Source organism: Perissodus microlepis, chromosome 13, assembly GCF_051167445.1.
Source record: "Perissodus microlepis isolate ML-2025 ecotype Zambia chromosome 13, ASM5116744v1, whole genome shotgun sequence".
NCBI classification, from domain to species: domain Eukaryota; kingdom Metazoa; phylum Chordata; class Actinopteri; order Cichliformes; family Cichlidae; genus Perissodus; species Perissodus microlepis.
In genome coordinates this window covers 20,652,758-20,674,986 of record NC_140473.1, presented here as the reverse complement: position 1 = coordinate 20,674,986, position 22,229 = coordinate 20,652,758, and the positions used below count along the sequence as shown (strand labels likewise).

The 22,229-nt window shown below is 40.1% G+C and overlaps 2 protein-coding genes across 2 annotated transcripts; both read left to right on the top strand.

Annotated features, from left to right (window-relative positions):
• The first annotated feature begins 49 nt into the window (after positions 1 to 49).
• actn2b (actinin, alpha 2b) lies at positions 50 to 18,453 on the top strand. The gene is made up of 21 exons (XM_084948950.1): positions 50 to 368; positions 4,217 to 4,331; positions 4,444 to 4,563; positions 4,688 to 4,774; positions 5,248 to 5,335; positions 5,632 to 5,710; positions 8,166 to 8,247; positions 8,535 to 8,620; positions 8,789 to 8,881; positions 9,105 to 9,335; positions 9,429 to 9,576; positions 9,796 to 9,946; positions 12,329 to 12,437; positions 13,170 to 13,310; positions 13,591 to 13,773; positions 14,008 to 14,142; positions 14,538 to 14,717; positions 14,840 to 14,986; positions 16,233 to 16,298; positions 16,425 to 16,583; positions 16,765 to 18,453. The coding sequence occupies exons 1-21, from the start codon at positions 243 to 245 to the stop codon at positions 16,921 to 16,923; spliced, it is 2,685 nt and encodes an 894-aa protein (XP_084805076.1). The 5' UTR covers positions 50 to 242; the 3' UTR covers positions 16,924 to 18,453.
• Positions 18,454 to 18,833: 380 nt separating this feature from the next.
• Positions 18,834 to 19,978, top strand: LOC146375100 (uncharacterized). The gene is made up of 3 exons (XM_084949254.1): positions 18,834 to 18,883; positions 19,022 to 19,104; positions 19,222 to 19,978. Exons 1-3 carry the CDS (start codon positions 18,834 to 18,836, stop codon positions 19,806 to 19,808), a joined length of 720 nt encoding a protein of 239 aa, XP_084805380.1. The 3' UTR covers positions 19,809 to 19,978.
• The last annotated feature ends 2,251 nt before the right edge of the window (positions 19,979 to 22,229 follow it).

Below are 22,229 nucleotides of genomic sequence, written 5' to 3'. Positions count from 1 at the left end.
AGGCATCACGTGACTGACCAATACTAATGATACCGTCTGTTGTTCATCTGTGGCAACCAGGGCCAGACGTCTGTCAGGTCGGGAGGACAAGGGCAAGCGTGAGAGAGTGAGACAAACGAAGGAGCAGCTCTGTGAAAAGAGGAACTTTTTTTCCCTGTGCTCGGCAGTTAGACCTAAATTCATAGTCTGAAGGAAAACATTTGAGTTTCGACGTAAAGAAAAAGAAAGAAAATATCGGCAAAATGATGACCCAGGTGGAGACCACGGTGCACTATGATAACGGCTACGAGGATGAGTATATGATGCAGGAGGAAGAGTGGGACAGGGACATGTTACTAGACCCTGCCTGGGAACAACAACAGAGGAAAGTACGTAAAAAATCGTCTGTTTCTGAAAAAAGTCTAAAACTATCGAGCGTTAGCTAATATTATTTTAGAGAGAAATTAAACAGCTATGTCTTTCCTTACTCAGAATTGTGTAACTTTAGATTTTATGGTAATTTTTTTATATTTCTATGTAAAAATATATATTTTACATATGTACACAGTAGCACAGTTCATAACTTTGGGCTAACAGTAAAAAAAAAGTCTTGAGAGACGTTAAGCACGCCGAGTCGGGGAGATAAACTTCCGGTTAACCTTGTCAAAATAAAACCACAGTTCAGCGGGTTCATCGCGACAAGTCACGCTGCTGAAGTATTTTGATCTCTTTACTGGACAGTTTGTTCTTGGATGTTGGAATAGGGTAGCTAAAAAAGGTAGCTGTTATTCTTGACACTGATAGACATTACCCAAAATATAGTTCAGTGGGGTCGGGAGCAAGTTATAGAGGTACACAAGTTATACAACCACAACTAGAAGATGGCTTAGTAGCTTGAATTTTGCCTTAAGAAGTCAGCGGCCTTTGGGGTTACTTCACCCACCTCTGGTAAACGTAACGTTTAGTTTTATTTTTAAAGGTGGCATTGGTTAACCTCCGGTGTGGTCCTAGCTAAGTGCCGCAGACCTGACGCAGATAGGGTCCAGTGCGTGAGGCTTGAGGGACGGATGCGGTGGTGGGTACCAGCTAACAATAGCTGTACCTTCCAGCGGCTCTCCAGACTGCTGCCTCTCCACTGATACGCGAGGAATGCGAGCTGTCAACAGATGCTTCTAACACATGATGACGCTCTTGGGATTAGAATGGACGCTCCATCTAATTTTAACCTCGGGACCAAAAGGCATTAGTAGGGTTAATCCAGTGTCCTTGGTGCGGAATTCTTTTGTTTATAGAAACCACGTAGAAAAATTGTACCAGCACCAACTCGACTCGATATAGCCTCGGCCCCCAACACCGTCAGTTGGTTTTAGGGCTTTAAAAATTGGCTGGGACCTTATACTGCAGCTCTTTGCACAACTAGAGTCCATCAGCTCCTCCATGCCCTTCATAACCTCCTGTGGCCTGCGCAGGGATGATAAAACTGTATTTTTGGCAACACCAGGCAGCAACACCACAGTCCATATACACAGCTATTTTTTCCACTCTTTATCTAATTTTGAGTTGATAAGTGGTCACTGGAGGGTGGTTTGAGTTTTTTTCTGTTCCTTTGTGCCCCAGTTTGACGCTCAATATTAGCACCCACACTGTGCTGCAGCTTCTATTTGTTGAAAATGGAACAAAATTGCTCTATTACTGATATCTATTGTCATTTTTTCCAAAATATTATCTCCTATACCATGGTGCAATTAGCTTATTTTAATTCTAGTTGTGGTTGCTATATATTATTGCTTATATGGAGCCCTTTTTTAATCCATTACCTAATTCATATGGGTTCGGGTTCATCAAGGAGATTGATGACAGAGCAGAGTAGGCACAGCCAGGGTGCTCGGTTTCATTGAGCGAAAGCGATGAAATGTTACGGACACATAGTGAATATCCTTCATCTAAGTTAAACCAAGTGAAAATAGTCATCCATGGTCCGCTGATGTGGCTAGGTCTTTCCAAAATGTTAAGCATCCAGTTCGCTTTTATTTTCCATCCTCCAGGTCTCAGCCTGCCAGCCTCTGACCTAGTGAGCCCCCAAAGGCATCCGTCAGTTCAGTGACTGGGTTGGTCCTCACTGGATGTGATTCATAAATATTTTTAGCTTTAATCGTCACCGGGCAGTAGAGGGCGGGGATGCTTGGAAAGTAGGGTTCTGCGACTAGTGGCAGAGCCAGATTTGGAGAACCAGCAGACAAAGTTTTTTTAACAAGGAAGGCAGCAGCTCATTGTCACACACACACACACCCGAGGGACTCACTCAGTGTGGAATGGGGATGGCCTTTACTCTAATGCCTGTAATATTCTGATTTTGCTCCGGCACCTGCGGGGCGAGAAGCTGAGTGCTGGCTGGGCATGCATATGCAGTCCTCCTGGGTACAAGGTAGTCCGTGGATCAGTGCTGGAAAGTCCTAAAATATTTTCCCCATGTCACTCTAGAGTATTTATTTATTCACATATAAATCTAGAAAGTATGCAAGTAAAATCACAAAAATGTAAAATTAGCTCATTTAAAATGTTCTTCTGTGCTTCTTTTTAGATAGACATCAGCTGTGATCTTTTCCTCTCATGGGCTAAAATCACAGTTTTTCTTAAAAGGAAATGAAGCCCAAAGGAAAAAGTGCAAAAGTCAACCCAGTTTATCTTTTCACTGAAAACTATTTATTTTTAATAAAATCAGTAAATGCTTTCATTCTCTACTCCTGTTAATGGAGATGAAAGGTAAAATTGAAACATGTTATCAGGAAGTGTAGCATACGCAAATATCACACTACAGCTCGTTGTTTATGTACAATTTTTATCATGTAGTTGATTAGTTCATTAATTCGTACATCTAAACATAGATACTAGGGATGGGCAAAAGTGTAAATATTTAGTACAATTTTGTCTACCAATAATTATTGGGGAAGAAAAAACAAGATGAAACTTTATTATGGCGCATCATTTTGCACTACTGCTCCCACATTGCCTTTCAGAACATGCTTGTCCTTCATTTCTGCCCCTCCATAAAAGCCTGAACTCATTCTCTGCCAGACTGTGGCAGATTTCTTTCAATTTGCATTTATTTCTTTATTTAGAGTGCTGAATTGTAATTAAAGTTCAAGGAAATTCAGTCACTTAAAAGACAATTTTCTTCACTTTTTAAAAGTTTAATTTTCCAAGGTCTACGAATAACCGAGTTTAAATGATCATGATATCAGTACTGACCAACATAAATAATGATTTTTTTTTCTTTTGTCATAGTTGGGCAGCCCAAATTGAAACTTGATTTCTATCTAATGATAGTGAGCTGTTGAAATGTTTATATTTTCTGTGTGGCAGAGGGTAATATTTACAACATCCAGATCCATTACTCATCCTTGTGGCATATCTTTCAAATTATTCTAAATGAGAATTTTTAATGTGCCCATCATTCATTCACTCCTGGCTTGTCTCCACACTTCATCGGCAATGCCTGTGCTCTGGAAGAACGGCACACGTGTACTGTGATAGAGCTATCTCCATGCAGCAGTAACATATCAACGTGTCATATTCTAAGTGGCAAAATAGTGACAGAAAGTGACGTGAGGGGAAAACTTGTCCTGCGTCCATGTGACATTTTCACTCATGTTGACGTTCTTCTTCCCCGTCTTTTATCATGAGGCACGGCAGAGCAGTCTAAATTTATCACCTTATATCAGCTGGAATGTGCTCTGTGGTCGGCTCCCAGCTTTCATCCTTACAGTGCTCAGCGTCCATGAACTCTGCTGCTAGCTATTGATAGAGGCTTTATAAAAATAGGCGAAAGACAATGAGCCTGTCTTAACTTGATTTACAGTATTTGAGTACCAAACATGGAGTACATTTGTTCTGATAGGTGTTAGCTATGGAACCATTGTAGGAAATGTTGAAACTTAACACTAATGTTTAACTAATGGACAATCGACCTCAAAATATAACACCAGTCAGAGAGGTTAAAGTGAATTTGGTTATAGTCCTAAGTGAAGATCCCAGTTTGTTTAGGTTTACTGTAAAGAGGAATGACTTGTAGTGTGATCCACTAAAAAAGTGATATACATTTTTAGAAGTGAGTATAACTGCCAGTTAAACAAAAATGTCCCCAAAAGTGAAGAAAACTTAACTGATTGCTGTAAATTTCTTTTCGTTTTTGAGTCAAATCCAATTTTTATTGAGCTGGGAATCCTTTTTCTGTTAGACCTTCACAGCTTGGTGTAACTCCCACCTGAGGAAAGCTGGTGTTCAAATTGAAAACATTGAGGAGGACTTCAGGAATGGACTCAAACTCATGCTGCTGCTGGAAGTTATCTCAGGTTGGAGCACTAAAGAGAGTTTTCATTTTCTTGCCTTTTTTTAGTGTTTCAGTCAGCTTTCTTTCTGTGTCTTATTAGCTGAGGTTATATGCACACCATATTGTGTTTACAGGAGAGAGGCTACCCAAGCCAGATAGAGGGAAGATGCGGTTTCATAAGATCGCAAATGTTAACAAAGCTTTGGACTTCATCACAAGTAAAGGAGTCAAACTGGTTTCAATAGGAGCCGAAGGTACCTGTGCACATCCTGTGTATGAATATAATGTAACCATTTAGGGATGCAAGAGTTGGAACCAGGAATTTTTACCTTATGAAATAATCTGCTGGAGACTAAATATAACACTTTTTTGTTTCAGAGATTGTGGATGGGAATGTAAAGATGACTCTTGGAATGATTTGGACTATAATCCTCCGCTTTGCCATTCAGGACATATCTGTGGAAGGTAAGATTACCACACACAGTCCAGGAACATATAGATGCTTAAAGCTACGTGACAACATACCAGGACCTTTCCTGTAAAATGGGCATTTTCGCATCTGACTATGCAAATAAGCACAATTAATCCACACATATAGATAGACACAACAGACTGGATTACTTTATTAAATAAAAACCAGCATCCTTCCTGCTTGTTTTTGGCCAGTTTATAAATAAAAGTGCATTTTATGTTCGAGTAAATTAAACATCACTTAAAAAATGCTAAAAATTCCATCATAATTCTGTTGACTTTACTTTGGTGGGTAATAATATATATGTGCACAAAAAACCCTGCAAACGAAATGAAAACATTGCTATGGAGTTCACTTGTCACAAAAACAAGTTGTATGATATATCAGTGCACAGAATGGTTGTGTAGTATGTGCCAAATGAGAAAGCTGACCGCACGTTTAAATGGCAAATACATGTTCTCCTCAGAAACATCTGCCAAGGAAGGGCTTCTACTGTGGTGTCAAAGAAAGACTGCCCCCTACAGGAATGTTAATGTCCAAAACTTCCATGTCAGGTGAGTATGACACACTGTATTGTGACCACTGAATTTAGATCTTGTAAACCAGGTGTCTATAATCTATTATAACATAATGTAGTGGTTGTTAGGTCAATAGGTTCATCTAATAGCATGGTATCAATACTAAGTTCTTCTGTAGATGACTTTAGTAATACAAAATATAAAAAGGAGGATAGAGGGTAGCATCAGGGAAATGTTACCACCAAGTGCTTTAATGGTGAATATCGGAGCTGGACTCGAGAAATTTCATCTTTATGACCTGACATGTTTATTCTCTGTATTGACTGGTGAAGCTGGAAGGATGGCCTGGCCTTCTGCGCCCTGATTCACAGACACAGACCCGACCTCCTCGACTACTCTAAGCTCAACAAGGTGTTGTGTGGTTTCGCTTGCTGTGTTTCAAGCTTGCACAATAACACTTTGATTTCCACAAACATAAGAAGCACAGTTTTGTCCGCTTTGTGGAAAAGAAGTCTTTATCTACTACTAGAAGATTACACAATTGATCTCTTTACTCTGCTAATAACTCGCTTGGTCATCTGTTTGACAAACTAATTTGTGTTTTAACGATCCTGGGGTGTTGTGTTGTGTCTCTTTTGGATATTCTTAGAAATATGTGGCATTTCAAAGGACAAGATCTACATGTCAGTGATTTAATGTGATGTAAGGTGTTTGTAGGAAGTCCGCTGTGTTGTGTTATTAATGTGTTATTTGGCTAATGGTTATAATCCGGCTTTAATTTATGAATGTGTTTCTCTCTATTGTGAGTGCACTCATTTAGTATCGCCTCATGCTTCATTATGCTTAAGCAAATCAGTTTACTTAGCACACAATTTCATCATAATTAGCATGAAAACTGCAACTTTTATTTCAATTTTATTGCTGTGTTTTTGTGCAACCCGCTGCGCCCATTACCAGATTAGATTTAAAAGGCTCCCTTGTTAACAAGGGGTTACCACATGGTGGAAATATATGGCCTCTCTACACTCTGAAGAGTCTTGACTTTTCTCTGCATTTGAAACCTACTTAATGACTAGAGTATCAGTGTGAAGCATTTTAGGGCAAAAATGTACGTCTCAGTTAAATGTTCTGGTTTAGCAGATGTCCAGGATTCAGGTGAGGGCCTCGGTGAGCTGCTTATTTGCTGCGTGTTTGCAGAGGGCTAGAGAGCACAGCTCACAGCCCTCCCTTGTTCACCAAGTAGCGATAATACACAAGTAAAAATTTTTCTCTCCTGGAAGAAGGTGCTGTGTTAGCCAGATGGAAAGGGCAAGGCTGCTATAGGACTATTTGAGGTGTCATGCTTTAACTGCCAGGTGTGAGTTCATAGAAATATGGTTTTCTTCCCTTTTTAAGCCTTAAAAAAATCACAGCCAGCATAGCTGACCTCACATCAGAACATTTAGTTTGCTCGGGCCATATGTTCCCTGTTACTGTAAATGTATAGCAGGGGAACCACCTGGGAAGGATATGAAGAGTGACTTTTCATTCATTTTGTGATCAGAGGCACTCACTTTTCTACACACAGCTGACTGGCCTGACTTGGAGTCAACCCTGAATAGTCACAGAAACATGAGCTTAGTCCCTGCAGAGCTCAGGCTTAGCTTTACCTCTGCCATTGTCCATGCTGTCACGTCGTATTCCCCATTTAGAGGCCCCCGGTGCACATAAAAGTCAGGAAGACGTCTATACGCATTACACTCATAACATCACGGTGATGCTTATTAATCGCCGCAAGGACCGTGATACTTTTATTAGAAAATAATGAAAGTATATACAATGATTCAAATGGACAATGTAAACAAACCACGCTGGCTAGTAATATACTTCAGTACACTATTTCTTGCTACAGCCTTTTATTCACACTTTTTGTGTCTTTGAGATCCATATTCACACACTCAGTCACACCTGAACTTTTTCAGTTCTGCTCATGCTGCTTGGAGACAGTTGTATTGTGCATCAGGCAACCTTTGAATCTGGCTCCAGGTGAGCGAGTTTGTTAAGCCTGTTGAGACAGCTCTTGTCAGGGACACATACACAGACACACACACAGAAGGCTCGAGGTATCCTTATTTCCATTCCTCTATGCCATCAGTTTACCACCCAATCCATCTATCTATCTTTCTTGCACCGGATATGTGAGCAGCTGGCCCTGTCATGTTGTGCACCACCCCTACCCTCTACCTTTGAGAAACAGCGGTACAGTGATAGGGACAGCAGCATGATAGTATGATCCCTTTACCCCTTTGCACTCTTAGTGACAGCCCCATCAGCAGCAGAGGGTTCACTGTCAGCTTTTGGCTCAAGGCACAACTCCTGTCCTGTCAAACACTTGTATTCTCCTGTCACAGTAACTTGTATGAAAAAGGAGGAATGTGTTTCTTTAAAACAATTCCATTAAAAAATAAGAAGAGGTATAGAGAGTAATAAACATCTGCTGGTTATAGATTATTAAATGCTTCCCCTTTCATCATCTCTTATGCAACAGACTAAAACAGCAATTCCTTAATCAAACAAAGAAAAAAAAGCAATCATATTCATAATAAAGGGCAGATGGAGATAAATATATGGTATTTATTTGAGACATAACTGACTTTTCCTGTGAATGTGATCTAATCAACAAGTAAAGAATTAAACTGGTATTAAAGTTCTTTGGAAACTAAGAGATGTAATTTCTAAGGTTTTGCAAAGAAAGATCTAGTTGAGGGCTAGTAAATGTGCATGTAGATTATATGACCATCACGTGTTTTGTGCCTCGATTGCATGGATTTCAGTGGTATTGTAAGTGTGGCACTGGTGTACAGTGATGTTCTGTGTTCTTATTTAGGATGATCCTCTGGGGAACTTGAACCTGGCTTTTGACATAGCAGAAAAACACCTGGACATTCCAAAAATGCTGGATGCAGAGGGTAATATTTTATGTAGTGGAAAAATATGAGTTTTTTGTGTCCTGTTTATGGTAATGGGTGCTAACAATGTATATCCATTGTTTTGGATGAATCTCCTTCACAGGGGTCTAAATATCAACCACATAGATTTCTGTCACATATAATTATCTTCATATCTAACTGCATTTTGTTATGTCTGCACGGAAGTGAAAACCATAAAAAATATCTCCTTCTATTATCCAATGTAGCTGTAGTTTCCTTTAAATTCTTTCTGCCACCTTGACTTTTCATCCCTCTTCATGCCACAGATATCATCAACACCCCCAAGCCCGATGAGAGAGCCATCATGACCTATGTGTCCTGCTTTTACCATGCTTTTGCTGGAGCTGAGCAGGTAGTTTTGTCTGTCTTTTTTTCAATAGCACCATGTTATTCTGAGAATATCGAAAAAATAAAATATATATATATACTCAATTTGATTTAGACACAGCACACTGATTAAAAATCCTTGCCATCTTAGTTCTCTGATCGAATTACATTATTATTGTCCCCGTGCTCTCAGGCGGAGACTGCTGCCAACAGGATCTGTAAGGTGCTTGGAGTAAACCAAGAGAATGAGAAACTGATGGAGGAATATGAGAGACTGGCCAGTGAGGTAAAGTTTAAATATAATGATGGCACTTTGTGTCATGAAAGATTTTTCAAAGCGATGTGCTTTTTGGGCTGTTCAAATTAAAAGTTCAAAAACAAAATTTTGTCTCTCTACTCAAATATCTCACTGATGTTACAAACTGAGATCCATCTGCTGGAAAAAGCAATTATTTATCACCACTCTCTTGCCACTCCACTTATTCCCATGTTGTCCTTGTGTTTTCCAGCTGCTGGAGTGGATCCGCCGCACCACTCCCTGGCTGGAGAATCGGACCCCAGAGAAGACCATGGCAGAGATGCAACGGAAGCTGGAGGACTTCAGGGACTACAGACGCCAGCACAAGCCCCCGAAAGTGCAGGAGAAGTGCCAGCTGGAAATGAACTTCAACACCCTTCAGACCAAGTTGCGCATCAGCAACCGGCCTGCCTTTATGCCCTCTGAGGGGAAGATGGTATCTGTAAGTCACAACTTCATATTCATTCATGATTGATTGAGTCTTGTGATCAGTTCTGTTGTGGTTCAGACACTAAAGATTGCATTGTGTTGACAGGACATAGCCAGTGCATGGCAGGGTCTGGAGCAGGCAGAGAAAGGGTACGAGGAATGGCTTCTTACAGAGATCCGTAGGCTTGAGAGGGTGGACCACCTTGCAGAAAAGTTTCGCCAAAAAGCAACTAATCATGAGAACTGGGCCAGCGGTCAGTTGTAGTTTGTGTATTTACCTTTTTGATTGCTGTTGATGTGTCTATAGGTCCACGTGTTTATCTTGGCTAAGCACTTTATATAGAGTGTTTAGATTTCCTCATAATGAAATGTTATTGAAGGTTAATTTCTGCATCTGCAATGACCAGATAAGGACTGTTTTTAGTAGAACCTTATATTTATCTCAGTATTCCTTTTTCATATGTGACATTCAGGTAAAGAGCTGTTCCTTTCCCAGAAGGACTACGAAACAGCCACACTGACAGAAATCAGAGCACTGCTTCGAAAACACGAGGCCTTTGAGAGTGACTTGGCAGCCCACCAGGACAGAGTGGAGCAGATTGCTGCCATTGCACAGGAACTAAAGTATGCACTCCCAACAGCAGATGTATGCAGTCACGTATCACCGAAATCCAGAACAGGAGAAATAATAGTAAAGTCAATGAAATTAATCTTGTTTTCTCTTTCATGCACACTCCATGCACAAATGCACATGCATTGTTTGTTGGCTTTAGACCCGGTACAACCCACCGGTGATTACTGGGTTAAATTATGGGTGACAAGCAATAGAGGTCACTGCTGTCCTCTCACACAGAAAATAAGCTATGGTTCATGCATCTCAAATGCATGTGAATTAACTGTTAACCACTTAAGAACCACTAGATGCCAAGGCAGAGGTTAGGTAGGTATTAGAGGTATTCTTAGTTAAGATTTTAAGTACTCAGAAATGAGAAAGGTGTGGCTCATGGGACTTCTGAGATCTTTTTCAGTCAGTGCACAATGATAGATGTGAATACAGAGCGTTTGTTGTTTTATATTTGAAAACAGTGAGGAAAAAAGAGAAGGAATCAGTTATTGAGGGATAGCTCAGTAGGTAGAGTGTTTGCACCATGATTGGAAGGTCGGGGATTCAAATCCACCGAACGGCTACGCTGAGATACCCTTGATCAAGATACTGTCTCCACACACTGCTCCTGGATTGGTAGGTGCCCGCTGCTTCACTGAGTGAATGGGTTAAATGCAGAGGACTAAGCAATTTCCTATGGGATTAATAAAGTATACATTATTATTATTGACCAAAATGCTGGTTTTCTGTTTAAGGTAAGACTAAAACTTCACTGAGATCATAATGCGCTGGGATGCAGTCCTATTTTCAAAGTTATTATGTGGACACATACCTTAAATATTATTTCCTCCTAGGCTGGAAAGAGACTGATCCTGTTAAGGATGTGGTCTCTAACACAGAGGTGCATGCTGTCCTTCTCTTTGGCTCACTCTCTCCTCCACCTACTGACACAAATGATACCGCTGTCTCATTTTTGCATAATCCAGCGAGTTCAGAAGTAAATTCTATACCTGAAGCTAATTCTGTGTAATGATTTACTGGAACCTACTCAGTCTCTGGAGCAACTCAACCTAGCCTAGTTATATGCTTTCCTTCACCTCTATTTCATGCAGGTGATGAAGGAAATTTTGAGCACAGTAAGGGTGGGAAACCTGTGGGCTTGATTTTGCACTACATCTCTCTTTTGAACCTTTTACCAAACTGGTGGAGTAGCTATGCAGCTATCTATGACCATCTAGGTCAGGGGTGGGCAACTCCAGGCCTCGAGGGCCGGTGTCCCTGCAGGTTTTAGATGTGTCCTTGAACCAACACGGCTCATTTAAATGGCTAAATTAGCTCGTGCAGTTCTCCAGAGGCCTGGTAACGAACTAATCATGTGATTCAGGTGTGTTGACCCAAGGTGAGATCTAAAACCTGCAGGACACCCGCCCTCAAGGCCTGGAATTTCCCACCCTTGATCTAGGTGAAGACAGAGAAACAAAGACCAAGGCTTTCTGCCAGTGCCTCCATATGTACATCCACATTCCAACCATTATGCCTCAGCTGGGGAAGCTTCACAATACCATGAGACACCATTTGGCTCAAAGCCGCACCACCTCTTTGTGATTCGTCAGCTTCTTCATTACACAGTGCCACATTTACATGCTGAACACGAGGCTAGCAGAGTTCATCAGAATAATGTCTACCGTGAGAGATACCATCTCCCAGCCATCTTCAGCCACCCCCACTGGGACACAGGTTACCAGTGGACCTCCACTGCACACAAGACTCTACCAAAGACAAAAAGCATTTTTAATTTTAATTTTTTTCAAATAGCTTGAAGCGGTCCGGGGTTAAGGCAGCTCTTATTCCTGTAGTTTACCGTATGGTGTATTTTGACCTTTTCCATTGAATGACATCTCAATAAAATCCTACATGAACCCTGTTCACTGTTTTCCTTTGAGGTCACTTAAACTTTCACCTAAAAGTGCAGCTTCAGATGCAGGGAAAGCAGTGACAGAGTCTCAACACTGTGATGATTTTGGTGGTGCATTTTCTGTAAATGAGTGCCTAAACTTGAATACTAATTCAAGCAGTTTTAAACGCTCTGAAGTTCAAAACCAAGAGCCCTTTTTTCTTCCAAGACTGAGCTGAATATGTTCTGTTTTTTCATGTGTTAAACGTTAATTTAAAGTCATCTTGCAGTCGTCTTTATTATTTATTATAGCTATTTGCTCTCAAATTTTCTTTTCTTTGTTGTTTTACCTCAACTTAATACAGTTTTCTCATGCAGTAGGATTTACATATCTCTATATCATACTATATATTCTGTATACCACAACTCTAACCAGTGCTGGTGGGTGGATGGGGCTCTGTTTTCCAGAAGTAAAAATGGCACAACAGGTTTATTTTTCTTTTCCTAGTGAGTTGGACTACCATGATGTTGCTGCTGTTAACCAGCGCTGCCAAAGCATCTGTGACTTATGGGACAAGCTGGGAACGCTGACTCAGAAGAGGAGAGAGGCACTGGAGGTAAGAACAAAATTTCACTTGTGAGTGTATGACTGAAGGGGATTTATGGAAAAGGCTTTAGGTATTAATCCATTGTAGCTGTAGAGATCTTAAAAGTTCTCGAGTTCTTTGTATATATTAAGTCCCCACAAGAGTGTGCTAATGTTCTACGCATTGAACTACCATCAAACGCCAACTCAATTAAAATTTTAGTCAAAGCATTTTAGATGTCTGTCACTGATGTGAGTGTTGAAGAGACAAGTGATTGAAGGGGACAGATAACTGGATCCCCTCTAAAATCCCTGCCCCGCATAGAAAGGTAAAATAGAAGGGTAGAGGGGATAAAAGAGATATGGATGTAGATGTCATATCCAGAAAGCAACTGGCTAAAAGCCCACTAGCCACTTCCTCTGAGCCATGCTGGCCATTCCAGACCCACAAATGTGTGAGGGCCTGGGAAAAGGGCCAAGGATTAAGTCTGAATGACAGGAACAGGGGGCTGTTTATCTCCATCTTCTACTTCCAACTATTTCCCATTGAGGGGAGGGACTCTGTCAGGAACAACCAAGCCAGACTTGGGAGCTGGGGTTAACAAGTCAAAGAAAGTTATGCACACTGCCATCATTCTCAAAACAGGTGAGAGGGTGTTTAAGTCATGCTAAAGCGTAACGCTGAGCTGTGATTAGATATTGTGACAATTTTAGGATTTCAACATTTATAAAACATGTCTGTTATGTTTTGTAATCCTCTCAGCGCACAGAGAAACTGCTGGAAACCATTGATCAGTTGTTCCTAGAATTTGCTAAGAGGTCTGCTCCTTTCAACAATTGGATGGAAGGAGCGATGGAGGATCTGCAGGACATGTTTATAGTGCATACTATTGAAGAGGTTCAGGTAAGTTTACTATATTCTGAGGAGAGCAGCCTTTGACATTAAGTGCTTATAATGTGATCACAGTGTAATTTTACAGTTTTTCATATAAGCCCATTTAATGGATTCCTCATGATTGGGTTTCATAATATATAATGTTGTGTTGAAAAAAAAAATGCTATATAGTGCGCAATGTTTCTATTTGTCACACCCTAAAAAAACCCAGCACATAATGTTATCTCTTGGGACAAAATTGACATTTCCATAAAATTTCAACACTTTCCTCTCCTGCTTCCCCTTCCAGAGTCTAATCGCAGCTCATGAGCAGTTCAAAGCTACTCTTCCCGAGGCAGATTCAGAGAGACAGGCCATCTTGGGAATCCACAATGAGGTGCAGAAAATTTCACAGAGCTATGGGATCAAGGCCAGCTTTATCAACTCTTACAGCACTATCACAACTGAAGAGCTTCTCAACAAGTGGGAAAAGGTAGCTACAGTTTTCAAACTGATTTATAGACTCAGAGAGTATATTAAAGGGTAGTCATAGAGATAGTGGACATCAGGGAACTCTATCATTGTTTACTAATACTGATACTTTATGACAGAGGAGTCAGCAATCGCTTAGTAAGTTTGCAATCTAAATCACTATCTCTTAATAAAAATGTAATTTATACAACCAGCAATAATGTATCTGTTCTGTGTATCTGTGCATGTTTTCTAGGTGAAAAAGCTGGTTCCTCAGAGAGATAGTGCCCTCCAGGAGGAGATGGCACGCCAGCATGCCAACGAAAGGCTGAGACGGCAGTTTGCTGCCCAGGCTAATCTGATTGGGCCCTGGATACAGACCAGGATGGAGGTTCAGTATACAGACTTAATAAGCAAATTCTACATTAATCAAATAAAGTCTGAAATGGAAGAGGATTATTTTGTAATTCATTGTACTTAGACAAGTAGAATAGCAGTTTCATTCCTGATGATGATGATATTTGAATAATACAAAGTAAATTTACTCAGGATATATTTATACACACATGTATATACCCACCTCATAGTTCTTATACAGAGTAAAATTACTGTCAGTCACATGTAATTGGCTCTTTGCAGATTCAGTAAGCTAACCCTCTTCATGACGCTGCTAAGAGCCCCATCTTATGGCTAGCAGAGTCATGTCACAAAATCATGGCTCTTAGAGCCCCATCTTATGATCAAAACTGGTCCGAGTTGACCTCGTGGCATGTACCGTCCTAACAGGAGATAGGGCGCTGCTCCCTGGAGATAGGAGGCACCTTGGAGGACCAGATGACCCAGCTGAAGCAAATCGAGCATGTCATAGTTGCTTATAAACCCAATATTGACAAGTTAGAGGGAGACCACCAGCTAATCCAGGAGTCACTTGTGTTTGATAACAAACACACCAACTACACCATGGAGGTACTGGAAATTGAGTTTTATAGCTACATATACATAGAAAAATACATTGATTCTTAAAGTAGGTTTGTCAACATAAACTTGGATTTCCAGAGTCTGTTAACATTTCTGGTCTGTCAACACAGCACATCCGTGTTGGGTGGGAGCTGCTCCTCACAACCATCGCCCGAACTATCAATGAGATTGAGACCCAGATCCTGACCCGGGATGCTAAGGGTATCAGTCAGCAGCAGATGAATGAGTTCAGATCGTCTTTCAACCACTTTGACAGGGTACAGCGTTTTGCCATTTCACTTCACTAGAGCCATTTTCACCCTATTCCAGTGGCCGATGTAAAGCAATCTCAGTAGCTCAGAAGAAGAGCAGGGGGTAGCCCAGTTTTGAGAGATGTGTCTCGAGCTTATGAGCATCAAAACCCAGGTGTTAACTCTTATGTTGTATTTGTGACATCCATAAACTGTATAAAACACAGATGTAGCCACAGCAGCTTTACATGTTGGTTAGTGCAGTCTCTCTGTAAAGCTGGGTGTTTTTGGCACTGCCGTCTCAGTATTTTGTAACGGGATGTGATGAGCGAGGATTGGATCTCTCTATGAAGCTGAGCAACACTGCATGCTCATTAGCTAATGACTTGTGATTGATGAACCAATGAGCATACCGTTTTATCCTCCTTCCTCACTCTAATGGGGACCATAATTTACAAATTATGTTTTAGTTATTTACTTGAAGCTAGCAGTTGTGCCCATAAAGTCTGGCTGTAAACCTGCATGAAAAAGAAAGCAGGTTTAAACCTCATTGGCTTTACTTTTCAGATCTAGAAGCTACATCCATGTTTTAAATACTGTCTCTGATACATGCTAAATCCCATCCAGCTCAAAGTGCAGTGTTCTGCAGCCACCCCTACATTTAATCTGAAGGTTGATCAGGACTAAAGGTGAAGCTTAAACATTTCCAAACAGTAACTGGTATCTTGCTGTGAAAGTATTAAAAATATCTAAGTATTTCTATATATATATTTGGTTAAGATTCTTTTTATATAGTAAAACTTCAATGATAGATGACTTACTCAAGCATGTCTCAAATGTATTCAAGTCACATCTGTACAGCCACATACTGGTTCCCCTCACCATGATGGAGTAACAGCTTGGATAATACACCCAACAAATTCCAATCTCATTACAAAACTGACAATGCTGTAGCTTTTTGTGATTGATAAGAATGCTTTGGATCTGTGTTTCCAACTTCCATGCGCCCAGTTTCAGTGTGAATGCACGTGCATGTGCCATATTAGCTTTTAAGCTTTTTTATCATGAAATCTTCAACTTTTATCAAAAAAAGCCAAAAGATGAGGAAACTGAAATATACAGCCGCTTTCCTCTTTGTAACTCATTTTATAGCAGAGCAGCCTGTCTCATAAAATTCATGTTGAGGCTATATTGAATACTTATGATGTTTGGTATTCAGTCTTTTCTGTATTTCTCTGACAACACTTTCTGAAATTTGGTGTCTGGTTTGTAGAAGAAGAATGGAGCAATGGAAACAGATGACTTCAGAGCCTGCCTCATCTCCATGGGATATGACTTGGTAAGGCGCTTCACTGTTGGTTGGATGCAGCTGTGTTATTAGTAAATTCTGCAATTGTTTGATTTTTCACACATACAGTCACACATACATGCAGTCATTATGGGTCTTCATTCACGCCTATTTCAGGGAGAGGTGGAGTTTGCTCGCATAATGATGCTGGTAGACTCCAATGCTACGGGAATTGTTTCCTTCCAGTCTTTTATTGACTTTATGACCAGAGAGACTGCTGATACAGACACTGCCGAGCAGGTTGTGGCATCCTTCCGGATCCTGGCTGCTGATAAGGTGTGTATGGGGCTTACTGGCATATGGGCAGATATTTTTAGCATAAGCTATTCCTGTCATTATTTCCAGGGATTTGCCACGTCATACTGATTTACGATGTACTTTTTTGTAGATGAGAAACAAATTAAAACAGAAAATGGGAGTATGAATCTGAAATGCAATTACCTTTCCACGTCCACAGCCTTATATACTTGTAGAGGAGCTCAGGAGAGAACTTCCCCCTGAACAAGCAGAGTATTGCATCATGAGGATGCCACCCTACGCTGGTCATGGAGCACCACCCGGGGCACTGGACTACACTGCTTTCTCCACTGCCCTCTATGGAGAGAGCGATCTTTAACCTGACCAGAAAACCTTTCATCCATCGTCCATTAACCTCTCCTCTGCTTTCCCACCCTCCCTCCCCTCCATCTCATGGTGAAGTTAAGGAATCTATAATGCAAGTTGGATCAAATATACTAAATGGAATGAAAGTCTTTATTGATTAGTTTTCTGACACATTACTCATGCTGAGCATTGTTCTGTTTCTTTAGTACTCATCTTGTGCTCTCTGGCAGAAGATGCTTCCCAAAACATAGAAATAATGATGAAAAAATTGAAATTAGAAGCAATTCAATTAGATTTTTTTTTTTGTTTGTGTGGTATGATGATTTGGTTCAGGATCGTGGAATTTAGGTAAAACTGGAAGATACAGGAAATAAAGGAGATTAGTTAGTCATACACCAAAAGGATCGTGGTGTTTCAGTAATTTTTCTGTAAAGAAAATAATCATTTTTGGCAAGCAATGTTGTGTATTGTTTTATTTTTCCCCACAGTACACTTGTTTTGGGAATAAAATCTTCTGATAAGGCATTTTGACATGCTTCAAGTGAATTACACTTTGCAAAAGCAATTTCAGACCTACTGCCATCCATCAATAAACAGTGTGTTCCCCAGAAGGCCAAAAATATGCAGTACCAACAGAAGACAAATCGAAAACCACACGAAGGCAAAAGTAAATGTTTGCTCAGTGCTTTGAAAGCTGAAAACACTGTAGACTAAATGTGCAGTATTCACTAATGGTAAGATCAAACATTTGTTGGGTAGTGACAAACTCTAATGCTTACATGTGTCTGGAAAAATGGACAGTAAATTTCAAGAACTGCACATATAAGAAAATAAATATCAACTATAATACAACAGGTGGTGCCATCATGGAAAAAAAGGCCTAACAATACTAGACTTTGTGGCTGTGGTGTTTATCGAAATCTTTTATTTGTCCAGAAGCTTCCCATTAATTTCAATTAGTAGTAGTTTTCCATGGTAAGCTGAAAAAAACCCAAAGGATCTCAATGTCATATTTATCTTTAAATTGCATTTGAGGAAATTACTGTAAAATGTGGGACAAGAATATTATACTCATGTTCCATACTGTTTGAACATGAAATTTTAAAATTGAGTGGTATTTAAAAATATGGTGATGACAGTGATTTGAGACTAATATAATAAAAAAATAGGCTGGTAAAGTTGTCTTTATTTGATGCTCTAAATAATTAAAAAAGCATCATCATTGAATACTCTACACAGACTGAGCTAAAACATGCCAGAACATACATGCAGTCCAGTCAATATGATTTCAGGTGCAAGCTTTTCCTTTCAAAAGAGAAATATTTCTGGTGTAACTTGTGAGCTCTGACTCTGACACCTCTGATCTCTATAGGTGATGTTCTTATTTTTGGCAGAGACATGGATTTGTTGTATTGATCTAAAACTTCAGGTAGTAAAAACAGCTGGCTCCAGTATGACTCTGTTCAGTGAGTTACACTTTGTGCTCCAAGATAATGGATTCATTAAATAAACTTTATAATGCAGCCATTTATTTCAAATGGTGAATGTGTTTCTTTTGATGTTTGTCACCAGATGGGGGGAAAGACCATAATCCACATGTAAACAAGTCCCTGCACAAGAATCTCAAACTTTAAATTTTAGTGGATGCGGATTAATTAGATATAGATATTCCTAAATTTGTATGGGTTGTGCTGCAAGCGAAGAAGTAGTACGTCAATTTGAAGTCAATATGGTTCAAGAGCAAACGCAAATACATCCAATGGAGGGACTTGGTCTTTCATGACATTTACTCTTCCTCCTCAATTCCATTTTTCTTCTGCTACATGGTTAGCAGTTCATCCCTACCACTCGAGTATATATGCCATCAGAAAGGTTAATGGTATGGTTAATTGGCCTGCTATGATTTTCAGTCAGCAGTCAATGATGGACAGCTGTGTGTTGTTACCTCCTCATTCTGGGATTGGCCAAGGAGGGTTTGCCATTTCATATTTAACCAGCACTCAGACGAGGCTATTTATGCAGCTGACAAGCAAAATGGGTTCTTGGGTTTTTGTAAGGTAGCTTGTGGGTAAATAATTATATGCACTTATTCATAAATATTCATGTTTTAGTGCTTATGACCCTTTTCCCCCTTACAGTCAGTTACCATTCATTGCACTCTTGAGCTGGAACGTGCATGGCTTTCCTGCTAAAGGTAGGAATACACCTTAATGAGATTATAAATCTTATAGATGCTTATTTTTTTAAAAAATATATATATATATATCACATGGTTCCTTGGTTTAAACTTACTGTAGATATTTTTCTCTAGATTGGGGCCTGCGTGATCCCAATGATGGTGGGTTCTATAACATAGAGGCACATCCTCTCCTCCATTATGATTCCCTCCCAGGTGCCCCACCTGTTCCTACCGATCCAAATGACCCTGCTGTGTCATTCATGTATGACCCAGTAAGGTTGGGAACCCCTAGAGTTCAAACCTTGCCACCCAACTTCAGGGCAACTCCAGGTGGGCTCGGTGAACCTTCTGGTTTTGGTCCTGTGGAAGACTCTACACCTACCTTGTTGTCTGGAACATCTCACCTGAGGCCTGATTTTGGCTTTTCTCCAGCTCAGCTTGAAACGGGTCAACTTGGTCATGATGAAGGGAATCTTGATTATAGTAACTCAGAAAGGGGAACCCATGGGCTGGGCTCTACAACTTCCTTCCAGTCTGGTGCGTTGAGTAAGTATGTAGCCACCTATGAGCATGGAAATTCAGAGAGGGAAACGGAAGATTATTTTCCACCAGTGTTACATGCCTATCCTTTTGCTTTACCTGGAACAGTTTCGCAATACTACCTCAGACCTGCACTACCTGTTGACTGGTTAGCACCTTTATGGTACGGTGTCCACTAAGATACATCTGCATTGCTAAAACCCAGCTTCCCAGTGGTCACAAGACTGTAAAAGTACATTAGGTTCTTCAAATAATTGAAGCCTTCTAGGATATCTGTAATTCAATTCCCAGTTTCTGTAAATTTTGGCATAGTCATATTGCCTGGCATGAAACTGAAATAAAATACTGCATGAACACTTGACTGTGATGGTTTGAGATCAAAACACTGTATAGATATACTATTTATGCGTGTTTCTAAGAATATGTACTAATATGTACTACTTACCTTTTTTTCCTTTCTGAGATTCTTGCTATTTTTGAGGTTCTGAATAATGAGTCATAAACCCCAAAATTCATATCTTAGTTTCCACTGACCAGTCAATACACAAACTCATGATATGATGGAAAGCTCCCCTAGTAAATGAAGTAGCTAGCTCAGCTATTAGATATGCTCTTCAGCGCATGTCATCTACATAGCTACAGGTATTAAACTCAAACAGCTGGAAGCAACACAACTTCAGCTCCTCTATTTTTCAGATCAGGATTAGGCTATTCGATGAAGTCTAACTTGCATCTGCAGTACTTGAGCAGATAAATTGCCTTTAGGGGGCCACAAAGCTTCACCTTGTTTGGAAAGATTTGGGTAGCAGGAGGAGTAGAGTAGTGTCACGTGCCAGAAACATGAAAGTTGGCAAGCGTTGTCTCAGTCTTTGTTGAAAGTAGTACAGCTTACGGTTCTCATCTCTCAGCTGCCCTTTTATAGATTACCTATAACACTAGCCTAGCTGATAAACTAGCTGCATGGACTCAGAGGATAGTATGAAGTGACAGATTTTATTGGCCTGAAAAAGAATAAGTAGCCACTGTTGTCTTGAGCTTTTTTCTGAAGAGGCAAAACTTTCCTTTTTAATTGAAAAAAACATTTTCTGATCTGATATTTAAATACTAACAGAAGCAGCTTTCAAGTAACATCTCTGAAAACATTAAAAAAATAATGGTGGATATGAGTCAAGTTTTTGAAAGGTACAAGTTAATTGTGAATGACTTTAACTACTTCCAAGGTGAACTTCTATAGATATGTTACAGTACATGTCAGAAAAGTAAAAGTAGCTCCACTTTTTAGTTTTGAAAAATGGCTTTTTTGGAGGTAAAGTCTGGTTCTTGTTTAATTCACTGAAGAAATAGGGGTAACTTAAATTATTGGTTAGTTGCTCTCAATTTCAGAACTCATTTTAGAAATTAAGGTTAGATATTTGTTTAGTACACTCTTTATCACAACTACTTTTATGATCCGTGATCAGCATAAGAACAGAGAAACTGGGTATAAAACAGCTCAGTCTGCTAAAACCTGCTTTGTGGGATATGCTTGAATCATACTTTTAACCACCATTCTGCCATATGAAGAGGTTTTGACAGTAGCACTGAAACGATGAGACTGCTCTTTGGTACAACTGAAAAAATTGTGCATTACTTTTTTTTCCTTTTCAGTTGGACAAGCTCAGTGTTGCTGCTGCCAGAACATCTGTGACTATGCTGGGTTAAGTTAAATCCCCACAAGAGGGTGATAATGCTCCTTGCAGAATTATAATTGCATCCAAAAGCAATTTAAAAGAAAAAAAGAAATGTTTGTGTGGTGATATTAAACATCTATCAGTGAGACAGCTCACTGAGGAGAAGAAAAAACTGGATCCATGCCCCACCTAGAAGGGTGGACAAGATAAATGAGAAATGTAGGTGTCCTGTCCATGAAGGGACTGGCTCAAAGCCCAAAAGTCTGTTCCTTTGATCCAAGCTAGCCATTATAGACCTGCAAATGTGAGAGGACCTGGGAAAAGGGCCAAGGATTAAGTCCAAAGGACAGGGACAGGAGGCTGCCTCTGACCACATCCCACTCAAACTTGGAGTTAGGGAGAAAATTCAATTTTACTTGTGTATGGACCTCCTCCTAAACCCTAAGGCATTTATTATGGGTGGAAAGAAAGCTATTTAAACCTACCTGGCCATTGACCTTCTTTGGTCAATGAAGCAAGAAGGTCCTGAGTTCAGTTCCACTACCAGGCCTGGTGTGTAGTACAGTGTTCCTGGTGTTCTGTGTGGGTTCTCTGCGGGTATTCTGGTTTCCTTCCACATTCCAAAGAAATTCAGTAAATGGGGATAGGTTAATTGATAACTCTAAATTGCCCGTAAATGTGAGTGTGAATGGTTGTCGGTGCCCTGTCCAGGGTGTACGCTGCCTCTTGCCCTAAGACAGCTGGGATAGGCTCCAACCCTCCCGTGAACCTAACAAGGATAAGTGGATGAGAATGGAATGGATGGACAGCCACATTATAGGTTTGTGAACATGAATGGCCTTTTTCAAGGTTATGCCAAGTATCTCAATCTGATTTAAGTCTGAACTCTGATGAGGTCACTCCAAAACTTTAATCTTTTTATTGATTTTT